We start from the raw sequence: 13,540 nt of genomic DNA on the forward strand, positions 1-13,540 counted from the left end.
AACAGAGACATTACCCTGACAACAAAAGTACATATAGTCAAGGCTATGGTTTTCCCAGTTGTAATGTATGGCTGTGAAAGTTGGACCATCAGAAAGGCTGAGCACCAAATAATTGAGGCCTTTGAACTATGGTGCTGGAGAAGACTCCTGCAAGTTCCTTGGACTGCAAGACGATCAAACCAGTCAGTCCTAGAGGGTATCAACCCTGACTGCTCCTTAGAAGGCCAGATCCTGAAGTTGAAACTCAAAAACTTAATTCACCTAATGAGAAGGAAGGACTCACTGGAAAAGAGCCTAATGCTGGGAAAAATTGAAGAAGAAAAAAAGGGAATGACAGAGAATTAAGGTGGCTGGCTGGAGTCACCGAAGCAACAGGCGTCAGGTTAAATGGGCTCCAGAGGACAGGAAGGCCGGGAGGAACTTTGTCCATGCAGTTGCAATGGGTCAGACATGACTTCGAAACTAACAACAACATACCACTATGTACCAGTTCCCTACTGTAATTGTCCCAACAATAAGAAATATAACCTAAGCACAGCATCTTCTACAGCCTCTTCTGTCCCTGATCTTTACACAGCCTGCCCTCCTATAGAAATGGTTGTAAATTGAGGAGTATCTGTACTGAACAATTTAAACTAGAGCTCCAAGTAGCTTGCAGTTTATTTGAAACTTGAAAAAAAATTTTTCCTCCCTTGTAAAGGGATAGGAAAATATTTCAGAGACGAAAGAATTAAATGTTTAATATTGCAGTACAACAGACAGACAAAACACAGCCACACAAAATAGAGATTGTCTCTATTTGTAGAGATAATAGATAATTACCTGGGCAGCCCAAATGTTGTCAAGATCTTGCAAGGTTAAGGCCTTTTCTTTGATGACAAAACGAAGAATTTTCTCTAACTTTTCTACATACTGAGGCTGATGTAGACTATCTCTCAACACAATTGATAAAATGTTGTTTTGCTGGATCCATTCCTAAGCAGAACATGAATGTATTGGATACAATTAAAATATATACATATTTCTCTTTGTTTTATTTTAGATGAGTGAAGCAATGCATATAAAACTCTTGGTGATGGGAACCACAATTTGGAAAAAGGAATACTAATAATATTCATCAACTTCTTCTTCTTAGAAAAGCATATTCAACTGGCAATTCCAGATTTCACAATGACTAGGCGTAGTATAATTTTAGAATACAATAACAGAGTTGGAAGGGACCTTGGGGGTCTTCTAGTCCAACCCCTGCTTAGGCAGGAAACCCTACACCACTTCAGAAAAATGGTTATTCAGCATCTTAAAAACTTCTAATGTTGGAACATTCACAACTTCTGGAGGAAAGTTGTTTCAGTGATTAATTGTTCTACCTGTCAGGAAATTTCTCCTCAGTTCTAAGTTGCTTCTCTCCTTGATTAGTTTCCACCTATTGCTTCTTGTTCTATCCTCGTGCTTTGGATAATAGCTTGATTCCTTCTTCTTTATGGCATCCCCTGAGATATTGGAACACTGTTATCATGTCTCCCCTAGTCCTTCTTTTCATTAAACTAGACTTACTCAGTTCCTGCAACTGTTCTTCATGTTTTAGCCTCCAGCCCCCTAATCATCTTTGTTGCTCTTCTCTGCACTCTTTTTAGAGTCTCTTTTTTACATCATGGCAATCAAAACTGAATGCAATATTCCAAGTGTGGCCCTACCAAGGCATTATAAAGTGGTATTAACACTTCACGTGATCTTGATTCTATCCCCGTTTATGCAGCTTAGAACTGTGTTAGCTTTTTTGGCAGCTGCTGCACACTGCAGGCTCATATTTAAATGGCTGACCACTAGGACTACAAGATCCCTCTCACAGTTACTACTATTGACTAAGGTACCACATATACTGTACCTGTGCATTTTGTTTTTCTTGCCTAAATGTAGAACGTTACTTTTTTCACCACTGAATTTAATTTTGTTAGACAGCGCCCAATGTTCAAGTCCGTCAAGATCTTTCTGTATCTTAAGCTTATCTTCTGGAGTGTTGGCTATTCCTGCCAGCTTGGTGTCCTTTGCAAATTTGATGAGTTCCCCATCTATCCCCTCATCCAAGTCATTGATGAAGATGTCGAAGAATACTGGGCCTAAAACAGAGCCTTGGGGTATTCCACTGCATATTTCCATGTAGATTCAGTTCGAGGACTGCATATTGAGTGCGGTTGGTCAGCCAGTTACGAATCCATCTGGTGGTGATTCTGTCTAACCCACAATTTTCTATTTTATCTATTAGTAGGTTATGGTCTACTTTATCAAATGCCTTACTGAAGTCCAAGTAAATTATATCAACAGCATTCCTCTAGTCCACTACTTTTGTCACTTTGTCAAAGAATGCAGTAAGATTAGTCTGGCACGATCTGTTTTTAACAAACCCATGTTGGCTTTTGGTTATTACTTTGCTTGCTTCTAGGTATTCGCTGATTCATTGCTTGATTATCTTTTCCAGAATCTTCCCTGGTATTGAGGTCAGGCTGAGAGGTCTGTGGTTTCTTGGATCTATTTTTTTCTTTTTTGAAGATGGGAACATTAGCTCTTTTTCAGTCCTCTGGCAGTTCCACACTGCTCCAGGATCTTTGAAAGATATAGTTCAGTGGTTCTGAGATCTGGTCTGCCAGTTCCTTCAGAAGCTTGGGGCGTAATCCATCCGGTCCTGGTGATTTGAACTCATCTAGGGTAGACAGGTACTCACTTACAATTTTCTTGCTATTGTAACTTGGGTTCCTAGTTTTTTGTGGTGCTGTTTTTGCTATGTAAGCATGTAGCAAGATATAATGTGAATTAGATTAGCTCTATCCTTTTAGATATTCTGAGATCTGGTTATGCTGCCAAGTCTGGAGGTCCAGGGAACTGGAAACATGTTTAGATGGCTCTATTATTGAAGTGTATGCATTCTCTTTCTCCCTACTTGGATTTCTACATATTTTACTTTTAATTTTTTAATGTTGACTTTTATATTTTTAAATGTTTCCTTTTAGATATATGTAACTTCTTTATTTAATTATTGTACACTACCCAGAGTCACTTCTCATGAAATGGGTAGTTATATAAATTTGATAAATAAAATAAACAAATAGATGCATATGTTTAAACAGCTTCCCACTAAATTAAATAAGCTTACTGCCATCCTTTCTGCTGTAAGCCATTCCTCCTCTTCAGGATTGCCATGTCGATGGGTGTAATAGGAGACACTAGATATCACTTTGTTAACTTCATTTAGTGCATTCATTTTTCCATTGAAAGATGAAATTTGTAATAACCTACAAAGAAATGTTAAAATAACATTGTAAGGGGAGCAGAACAAAATAACTCAACTCCTAAAAAGCATTAGCACAACTGAAGAGCTCTTACCTAAGTATCATTTTTAATCTAAATATTTCTAAGTTTTTAACTGTTTCCTCTTGTCCTGGAACTCTTGAGGCTAAGTTCTTCAGAGATTTTATGATCATTGACAAAGCATCATTTTTGGCTTCATTCTTAGCTTCTTTCTTCAGTTCATCATCAGTTAAGTTCTCTAAAAACTGTGGGACCATTTCTATAATTGGAAGGAAGTATTTCTTCACTGTATGCAGTGTTAAAAACTCATAGCATTGTCCAAATGGTCTGAAAGAAAGATACCAATGTAAAGGAAAAGCTAGTTTGAAATAGTAAGTTAAACAGCCATATTTATAATTCATTTCACAAAAATTAAACAAAGCAAAATTTACTACTTAAGCACTCTTAATGGACTGGCTTGCTGTGTATGAAATATGAACTGAATTTACAGCTTTAGGGTAAAAGTGTATCAGGGTTATATGAATAAGAAGCCTAAAAGTGAAATGAAAAAGAAAATGTCAATGCCATTAAATTTTTAAGAATGCAAAATGAAGAATAAAGAAATGAAGAAGGAAAGCCAGGAGTGGACAAATAACAAACCCAATATGGCTGAAAAGAAATGAGTGTATTTTTACAAGACAGTACTATTATACAGCATAGGTGAGATGGTAAGATTTTCACCTTTTCAGTTCCGCTAAAGACTTTTCAGGACGTTAGACCATAAATTATAAATATATAATCCCATATACATTCATCACTGTGATGGGATGCTTACTAGGGAAGAATGAAGCTGAAGTTATTCTTCTGCAGCCTCCATCCCATCACAGTAATGAGTTTAATAAATCTATTGTCACTCTGATGTTCACTTTGGGGGAGGGGAAAAATAGAACTTTCAGCAATGATTTTGATAATATATAATTAAGAAAATGTCAGTAACAAAAATTATTTTCTCTAAGCAAGATAAATATTTTCTATCAAAAGTTTTCTATTAAGCTTAAGTGAATATTTAACTAGTGTTTCTTTTTGTGTAATAAAACTAATTTTTAAATATTTTGAGAATTAATGTAAAAGTTAAACTCTATACTACAGAAAGCTGTAAAAACCTTTCAATTATTGCAGCATGGTGTACATGGGGCTACCTTTGAAGTGTATTCAGAAGCTACAACTGGTCCAGAACACAGCAACGCAGACAGTTTGGAAGCCCATAGATGGCTCATATAACACCAGTTATTCACTGGCTACTGATCTGCTTCCGGATGCAATTCAAGTTTATTATCTTTAAAGCCCTTTATGGTATTGGTCCAGGATATCTGTGGAACAGTCTTTCCCCAATGGGATTGGCCTGTCACACTCGTGCAAGCAGAAGGGGCCTACTGCAGATCCTATCTTTTTGGCTGGTGGGATCCAGGAGAAGAATCTTTTCTGCCACAGTGCCTGAACTTTGGAACATCTTGCCACAGAATGTAAGATCCCCCACTGTTAGTGTTCAGGAAATACCTTAAAACCTGGCTATGCTGGCTGTCATGGAGTCCCGAAGAAGCTGTTAGCTGGAGATTGTTGGTACATTAACAGAAGGCATCCCATCTCTGTCCCCCAAACCCTTGTTCTTTAATCCATGTTTATATTTATAATTGTTTAATATTTCATTAATAAACAATATACAGAAAGTCACCTGAATCATGAGATAGGCAGCAAATAAATTTGATAAATATAAATATTTATATATGCAATAATGTCAATACATCAATATAGGCAACATTTTGAAAGGGGAAAAGTCCTCCATGTTTGAAGCTCAGTATTGTTACCACAATGTTTTTGACTGATCTTACATCTTTCAAGACAAATATGTAAAGTTCTTCATGGCCTTACAGGACTGCACCAAAGCAGGAAATGCTAATTGTAATATAAATGCAACAAACTCTCCTAAAACAACTCAGAAGGTACAATCCAAATGTTTTGCTAAAAATCAACCTGCTGGATTTATAAAACCTCACAAAGCCATTTTTCACTGGGCCGTTTAAACACGACTACTTGAGGGGCATTTTTTAAAACTAAGGAAACTGTAAAACCTACAATTAAATGTGCTCTCTGTTTTAATGCTGTGAAGTAGAATGGGCGATGGTTCTTACCCGAGATGCCCATTCTCAAGGTGGTGGAGATAGCATCCAGGAATGGGTTAACTCCGTCAGTATCCAATCGGACTGAGTCTATAGTTGTGACATCATAGCTCCTCTGCTAGCTCCTCCCAGCTTTTGACGAGGGAATACTGTAGACTGACGTGACAAATACAAAAAAACAAAACCTTGTTGCTCTCTTACTCTCCTTATCCTAACTATTGCTACCTCTCGGAAACTTGGAACCAGACAAAAGAAAAAAAGAGGTGGGGCTGGATGCTATCTCCACTGCCCTGAGAATGGGCGTCTCAGGTAAGAACCAACACCCATTCTCCATAGTTAGTGGAGATAGCATCCAGGAATGGGACATACCAAAGTCTGTCCTGTCCTCAAGGGAGGGTTGAAGTCCAGGGCCAAAGCCCCCCGTGCTGAATGCACCTATTGTAAAACCCTCCTACCAAAAGCTGCATCTGCTGAAACATATCTGCCTAGCCTATAATGGCAGACAAATGGGTACACGTAGCCGCCCTGCAAATTTCCTCAACAGAAGCTTGTGTGGTCCAAGCTGCCGTGGTGGCTGCGCTCCTGGTGGCGTGGGCCATGATGTGTTGCGGAGGAGGTAATGACTGAGATTTGTATGCTTTGGAGATGCAAGCTTTGAGCTATTGCCTGATGGAAATGGATGATGTCTTTGTGCCCATGGAGGTCGGTTGGAATGATATGAACAATGTTTCCGTATGGCGGAACGCGGAGGTCCTCTTTATGTAAATATGCAGAGCTCAACGTACATCTAGGGCAGGGGTAGTCAACCTTTTTATACCTACCGCCCACTTTTGTATCTCTGTTAGTAGTAAAATGTTCTAACCGCCCAATGGTTCCACAGTAATGGTGATTTATAAAGTAGGGAAGTAACTTTACTTTATAAAATTTATAAAGCACAGTTGCAGCAAACCCCTACCGCCCACCATGAAAGCTGGAAAGCCCACTAGTAGGCCAGGTAGGGGCCAGGATGACTACCACTGATCTAGGGTGTGCCATTTACATTCCAGTCTGTGTCCCGGAGTGGGGCAAAAATTGGGGAGGACAAGTTCTTTGGATCTGTGAAATCTGGAATTGACCTTTGGAATGAAAGCCTGGTTGAGGCTCAGTACCACTCTGTCGGAATGGAAAATACAGAGCCGATGTTATGGCCACCAAAAAAACCAACTTGAGTGAAAGGAAGTGCAGTGAAGTCATATGCAAAGGTTTGAATGGAGGAGCTGTGAGAGCGTCCAGAACCTTGGCCAAAGGAGCCAAGACCTTGCCCTACACGGTGTCTAGTATTGTTCCCAAGTGTAGGAAACGGGTTGTAGGAATGAGATGGCTTTTCTCCAGATTGATGAAAAATCAGTGGTCCCGAAGTACCAGGATCATGTCCTTGAGATATAACTCGGCCTGTGCTACGGAACTGGACTAGAGAAAGGTATCATCCAGGTAGTACTGGAGCCTTATGGGCCTTGCGCGGAGATAAGCTACTATTGCTGCCAGAATCTTTGTGAAAACCCTGGGGGCTGAGGATAGGCCGAAGGGGAGAATCCTGTACTGGAAATGTTTGCCTGCATATGAAAACCTGAGGAACTGCCTGTGGACAGGATGGATGGGTATATGAAGATAAGCCTCAGTGAGGTCTATGTAGGTGAGCAGATCGCCCTTGCCGAACCCTTCCAAAATCATTTGGAGTGCATTTTGAACCTCCGATTATTTGATGTGACGGTTGAGAGATTTAAGGTAGAAAATCTCTCTCCAACCCCCTGAAGGCTTTGGGACTAGAAATAGAAGGGAATAAAATCTCTGCCCTACCTGATCTATGGGAACTGGCTGGACGGTCGAATCTTCAGCAGGTACAGGACACTTGGTCCATGAGAAGACGCTTTTGAGGATCTTGGGATATTGGGCACTGAATGAAGAGCTTTGGGGGGAGGGGGGGAAGGAATTCCAGGGACAGACCGAACCGAATTGTGTCCCTCACCCAGGAGTCTGTTGTGGTGTCCTCCCACCGGTCGGCAAAGGCTGAGAGATGTCCCCTTATGAGGAGGCTGTCCAAACAGTCATTTCTGAGATCTGAATGGTCGGTTGGCTCCTCCTCTGAACAATTGTCTAGCGGGAAGTGATGACCTCCCCTACCAGCTCTATCTTGGGGCTGCTGACCCTGCTTAGGAAAGGATGAATGTTGAGGACGGCATTAAACCCCACCCCCACCCCCAAAAGGGTGAACGCCTATAGTAAGGAGAAGACCTACCTTCGGACCTATGAAACTTGGATGGAAGGATCTTGTGTTTGTCCGGGGATTCTATAAGGATAGGGTCCAACAGAGCCCCGAAAAGGCGTTCCCCTGAGAAGGGAGCAGAGGCCAGTTTCCATTTGGATCTGGCATCCATCTGCCAGAGGAATCTCCTCATGGTGATAAGAGGAGGCCATGAACCTAGATGCAAAGTGAACTGCGTTCAGGGATGCGTCAGCTTAAATTCAATAGCCACTTTTATCTTGTTAAGATCCTGGTGTGACCTAGAATCTGCTGGAGAGAGTGTCTCCTGCAGTTGTTTTAGCCACAACAGGGCGAACCTAGTAAAGAAAGAGGCTGACGTAGATGCCCAGACAGCCTAGTCCAAAGCCTGGTGTCCCTTGACCAGCGTTTGCTCAAAACGCTTGTCCTCTGGTCTCAAAGCCTCCTCTGGAGATCCTGGGCCTACAGTGGGGGAAGGGTGGCAACTGGGGGTCTACCGAAGGGACCTCCAGGACCTTCTCTAACACGGGTCCAATATTCTATAAATGCTTATCCTGGGAATTAGGGAGAGGCCCAGACCCCAGGGAGGCCCACTGTCTTTGGACAATGTCTAAAAATAACCTGGGGGAAGGAATGACTTCCTTCTCTATTGCAGATTCCAAAGAAAGGGGATCCATAGTCTTCTTATCTGAGGTGGAATCCTGAGAACCCTGACTCAACCTCAGCCTAGTCACTTTTTTGGCCTTAAAAAGGAGGGAACGGAAGACAGCAGGCTTAAACAAGCCTACAAAGGTGGGCTAGTCAAGTGCCAGATCTTCATCCTCCGAGAGGTCTGAGTCTTTAGTAATCTCCTCCTCCTCCCCCAACACTGAGGGTCTGGGAGGTTGCTCCTGACTGAGTTGGAGCAGGCAGGGACACAGGTGCCCCGCTTCCCTGGGACTCCCTGGGAGTGACTGATTTGGATTTGTCAGATGCAAATGGCGATGAGCGATGTTGAATCCCACTGTGATGCGCTGCCTGATGGCCTCTGAAATTATTGCTGACATGTCAGGAGCCCCTGAAGGGGAGGCCTGGAATCCTTGTGCCGCTGGCACTGTAGAGGTTAAAGGAACTTCTGAGGTGAGGCTTGCAACACCCATGGACTGATCCCCACACACGGGAATATCCAAGGCAGTTACTTCTGGCCTTTCGTCATGAGATAGACGCATTGAGGACAGTTCCCTCTCACTATCCGGAGATAAGTCTGCAGGCCCCGGGCTATCAAGGGCAATGGAGCCTGCCTGAAAGGGGTGGGAACTTGTCCTGCCTTCGGGCTGTGGGTCTGAATCCCCTCTGGAAGCTTGTTGCTGAACCTTTTGAAATTTCCTTTTAAGGGCCCAGAGTAGGCAGCTCTCTGCCCTCTGCACCGTCTAATAGACCTTAGCTGCCCTTTTTCACGAAGGTCTAATGCCTGAGGGCTGTCCAGTGACCAGGGGGCCTCTGCCAACCCTGGCTCATTGGTGTTAATGGCAGCCATAAGAGCCATGGAATTTGGTCTTTTCAAGGCTTAAGCCAGGAGATGTTAATCGCTCACCAATGGTCTGAAGAAACACGATTGAAAATGGCCACCAGGAGTTGTCTCGCCAAAAATAAATGACCGCCATGCTCTTGAGGACTCATATAAGCCAAGGACAATGCCTGGTTGAATGATAGTTGCGAAGATCCGGGGGAATGGTGGCAGCGACGACAGAGGCCACTGGGTTTCCACCTGCAGGCTTGTCCAATGGTGTTTAGCCACCCTCGTGCGCACTCCAGAGTGAACTTGTGGCGCAGCCACTGAGTCTTGTCGCTTGATGTCTGGCATCCCGTGATGTGGGGAAGGCCCCAATCACTATTTTAAAAACAAAACCTCTTTCCCTGCACCACAAGATGTTAAAAGGGAGCAGTTAAGAGAAAAAGTCTGTTTAAACACTAAGCCTATCCTTGTACTTGTACTTGACGCCTCTTCACCCATCGTGGGTATAGGCGACTTCCATGGAAATTTGACGCCACTGTTTTCGGTCCTGGGCTAGGGTTGTCAGGTGGTGCAGGCAACCGATATTGTTTAGCCCTAAAAAGCGTTGATTGGAATGGATACGGCGATCCATGGAAGCTGTTTCGGCTGGATATACCCAAGGGGGCGCCAGTCCCAAGGGTCGACAGAGCCCGATTGGTGGGAACGGGGGGCACCACGTGAAGGCCGGGTTGTCGTTTGATAGCTGAGAGGCTGTCCTAATTCTAGCCTAATCTGTAAGAGAACAGAGAAAAACACGTCCAAGAACTGAAGGAGTCTAAAGCTGGGAGGAGCTAGCAGGAAAGCTATGATGTCACAACTACAGACTCAGTCCGATTGGATACTGATGAATTAACCCATTCCTGAATGCTATCTCCATCAACTATGGGGAATTATTTACTGCACAATTCTACTTGCTTGAGTAAAATGAAAAGAAATATCAAAGTCTTCTACAAACTAATGTAAATGTTTCCCTTCTCGAATCATGCCCGATTCTAGAGGGTGGTGCCCATCTCAGTTTCTAAAGTTGAAGGAGTCAGTGTTATCCAAAGACATTTTTTTTCATCATATGGCCAGCACAACTATATGACAAGATGCATGAAATATTGTTACCTTCCCACTGAAGTGGTACTTATTTATCTACTCACATTTGCATGCTTTAGAACTGCTAGGTGGGTAGGAGCTGGGGCAAATAACAGGAGCTCACCCCATCAAACAGTGCCAAGGTCTCGAACTCGGGCTGTCAGTTTTCCAGGTGACAAGCTCAATGTCTTTAACCACCAAGCCATCGCACCCCAGACACTAATGTAGTTTGTACATTAAGGAAGAGTTAAATTACTAAAGCTCCTAGATAGCAAGAGTTAGAATAGGGTGCAGTTTATAATAGTTTAGAAAACTGAATTGTAGCCTCAATGACATTGTATTTTTTTAAACAAATCTTTAATTGGAACAAACTGATATGAACTATTTCTAAATTACCTCTTTCACAAAACTATTTTTGACAGCAAATGGGAATAGATAGAAAAAGACCATTGGCTTACCTGAATGGTCGTTCTCGAGGCGCTGCGGAGTGTCCAAGCTCGGGTTTAACTTCAGCTTGCTGCCCAAGGACTGAGTTGATTTTTTTCTGTTGTAGCTCCGCCTCCTGGTTGCTCCAGAGGCTCAGTTTTAAAAAATGAAGGAGATCAATAGTCCATGACTGAACTAGTCCAAGTCCAAGACATGAAGGTGCTAAGAACACACCTCGCGGCCCCACCTTAAGGGCGGGTTTGGACACTCCGCAGCGCCTCGAGAACGACCATTCAGGTAAGCCAATGGTCTTTCTCCTAGGCGCTGCTTGGAGTGTCCAAGCTCGGGACATGCCAAAGCTATGTCGAAGTTGGGAGGGAAGAAGAAATGTCCGGGGCTGCGGTGCTTGCCACCACCCTCTGTAGAACTCTCCTCCCAAAAGACGCCTCAGTGGAGGCGAAAGTGTCCAGTCTATAGTTGCGTATAAATGGAGACGGACCAGACCACGTCGCAGCACGGCAGATTTCTTCAATTGGCGCTTGCGTAGCCCAGGTGGCTGAGGTCGCAGCGCTCCTCGTAGAGTGTGCTGTTATGCGCGAGGGAACCGGTCTGGCCTGAGTCTTGTAAGACATCTTGATGCACACTCTGAGCCAGCGTTCAATGGTAGAGGACGCGACTTTCTTCCCCATGGAGGCCGGCTGGAATGACAAAAATAAGGCCTCCGATTTACGGAAAGGAGTTGTTCGCTTGATGTAAATACGCACCGCCTGCCGTACATCCAATTTGTGCCAAGTGACTTCCCTCTGGTGCTTGGGACAAGGGCAAAAGTCAGGGAGTATCACTTCCTGCGCTCTGTGGAAGATGGTGTTAATCTTCGGGACAAAGGCAGGGTCCAGTCTCAATATGACTCTGTCGGAGTGGAAAATGCAAAGGTCGCCTCTGACAGACAAGGCGGCCAACTCCGAAATTCTGCGGGTGAAGGTGATGGCAATGAGGAAGGCGGTCTTTAGCGTAAGATGGCGTAGGCCCACCGTCCGCAACGGTTCAAAGGGTGATGCGGTCAATGCCTGCAGAACAACAGTCAAGTCCCAGGTAGGGTACCTGTGAATGGTGGGCAGGCAAAGGTTGGATGCCCCCTTCAGGAATCCCTTTACCTGAGGATGTCGTGAAATCGGAAGTTGAGTGTCAGAAGACAGAATGGTGCTCAGGGCAGCCACCTGTCTACGGAGAGTGTTTGGCGCAAGCCCTTTGTCCAAACCGTCCTGAAGAAATTCCAGGACTTGCGGAATGGTCGCGGAGGATGCCACAAGGTGATGGTTGAGGCACCAACTGGAGAAGGCCGTCCACGTAGCCTCGTAGATTCTGACGGTGGACAGCCGTCTGGAGGCCTGAATTGGATGACTCTGTCGGAGAAGCAATGAAGCCTCAGGAGGTCCCCCTCAAGTGCCAGACGGCCAGTTGCAGCCACTGGGGCTCCGGATGTTGTACGACCTCCTGGCTGAGGGAGATTTGCTCCTGAGGTATTCGCCACGGCCGGGACATCGACAGGCTGACCAGGTCGGCAAACCAAGTCCTCCTCGGCCAGTGAGGAGCGACTAGGAGCACCTCCGCAGCTTCCTCCAGAATCTTCCGAATGACATGTGGTATCAGAGGGAGCAGAGGGAAGGCGTACAGCCGACCCGGGGGCCAGCGAAATCTTAAAGCGTCCGTGCCCTCCGCCCCTGGGCAATGGAACCGGGTGAAGTACTTGGGAAGTTGGGCGTTAGCCGGCGAGGCAAACAGGTCGACAACCGGGTGGCCGAACTTTGGAGACAGCTGGTAAAACAGTCTCGGGTGCAGACGCCATTCCGATTTCTGGATGGTTTTCTGCTGAGCCAGTCCGTTGTCCACGCCGGAGATGTGGTCTGCTCGTATTGACGCCAGATGACTCTCCGCCCAGCGACCTAGGGTCTCTGCTTCTGACATCAGCGCCAGAGACCGTGTGCCGCCCTGGTGGTTGATGTAGGCTTTGGCGGCGATGTTGTCCGTCAGAATCAGTACATCGCGGCCTCTGACCTGGTCGAGGAAGTGGCGCAGGGTGAGTCTTGCGGCCCGGAGCTCCAGCCAGTTGATGTTGTGGGCGAGCTCCGCATGCAACCACCTGCCCTGGACCACCGCTGTTCCCAGATGACCACCCCAGCCGAAGAGGCTGGCGTCTGTGGTGATTATCAGACGCTTTGGCTCCCTGAAGCGTGTGTCTTTGAGGAGGGCTTCCGTCTGCCACCATCGGAGGGAACGGAGGACCTTCGGTGGGACCCGTACCACCCATTTGGAGTTGCTGGCCTTCTTCCTTTGGAGAGGGAGCAGGAACCATTGCAGTTCTCGTGTGTGCAGCCGCGCCCAAGGGGCTACCGCGATGCAAGACATCAGCTTCCCCATCAGTTGTGATAGAGAGAGGATCGAGGCTGACCCGGTCGAGCGGATGCTCCTCACCAGGGTCCAGATGCTATCGACTCGCTCTTGAGTGAGGAAGACTTGGCAGGTTTCAGAATCAATGATCGTTCCGAGGTGCTGGATCCTGCAGGTCGGGCTCAGATGGCTCTTGGTGAGGTTGACGGAGAACCCGTGAAGCTGCAGGGCCTTGATGGTGGTGGCTAGGGTCCAGATGCTGTCGACTCGCTCTTGAGTGAGGAAGACTTGGTAGGTTTCAGAATCGATGATCGTTCCGAGGTGCTGGATCCTGCAGGTCGGGTTCAGATGGCTCTTGGTGAGGTTGACGGAGAACCCGTGAAGCTGCAGGGC

The 13,540-nt window shown here is 45.4% G+C and overlaps 1 protein-coding gene across 2 annotated transcripts in view; it reads right to left on the reverse strand.

Moving 5' to 3' along the window:
- Positions 1-13,540, reverse strand: part of USP9X (ubiquitin specific peptidase 9 X-linked) — a 192,375-nt gene that overhangs the window by 117,370 nt on the left and 61,465 nt on the right. For both annotated transcript variants that reach the window (XM_032219596.1, XM_032219595.1), the window contains exons 9-11: positions 3,379-3,630; positions 3,149-3,287; positions 823-975 (exon numbers count right to left, since the gene is read on the reverse strand). In XM_032219596.1, the coding sequence (XP_032075487.1) occupies positions 823-975; positions 3,149-3,287; positions 3,379-3,630 (544 nt within the window). The remainder of the gene's footprint in view (positions 1-822; positions 976-3,148; positions 3,288-3,378; positions 3,631-13,540) is intronic.

Source organism: Thamnophis elegans, chromosome 6, assembly GCF_009769535.1.
Source record: "Thamnophis elegans isolate rThaEle1 chromosome 6, rThaEle1.pri, whole genome shotgun sequence".
Taxonomy (NCBI): Eukaryota; Metazoa; Chordata; class Lepidosauria; order Squamata; family Colubridae; genus Thamnophis; species Thamnophis elegans.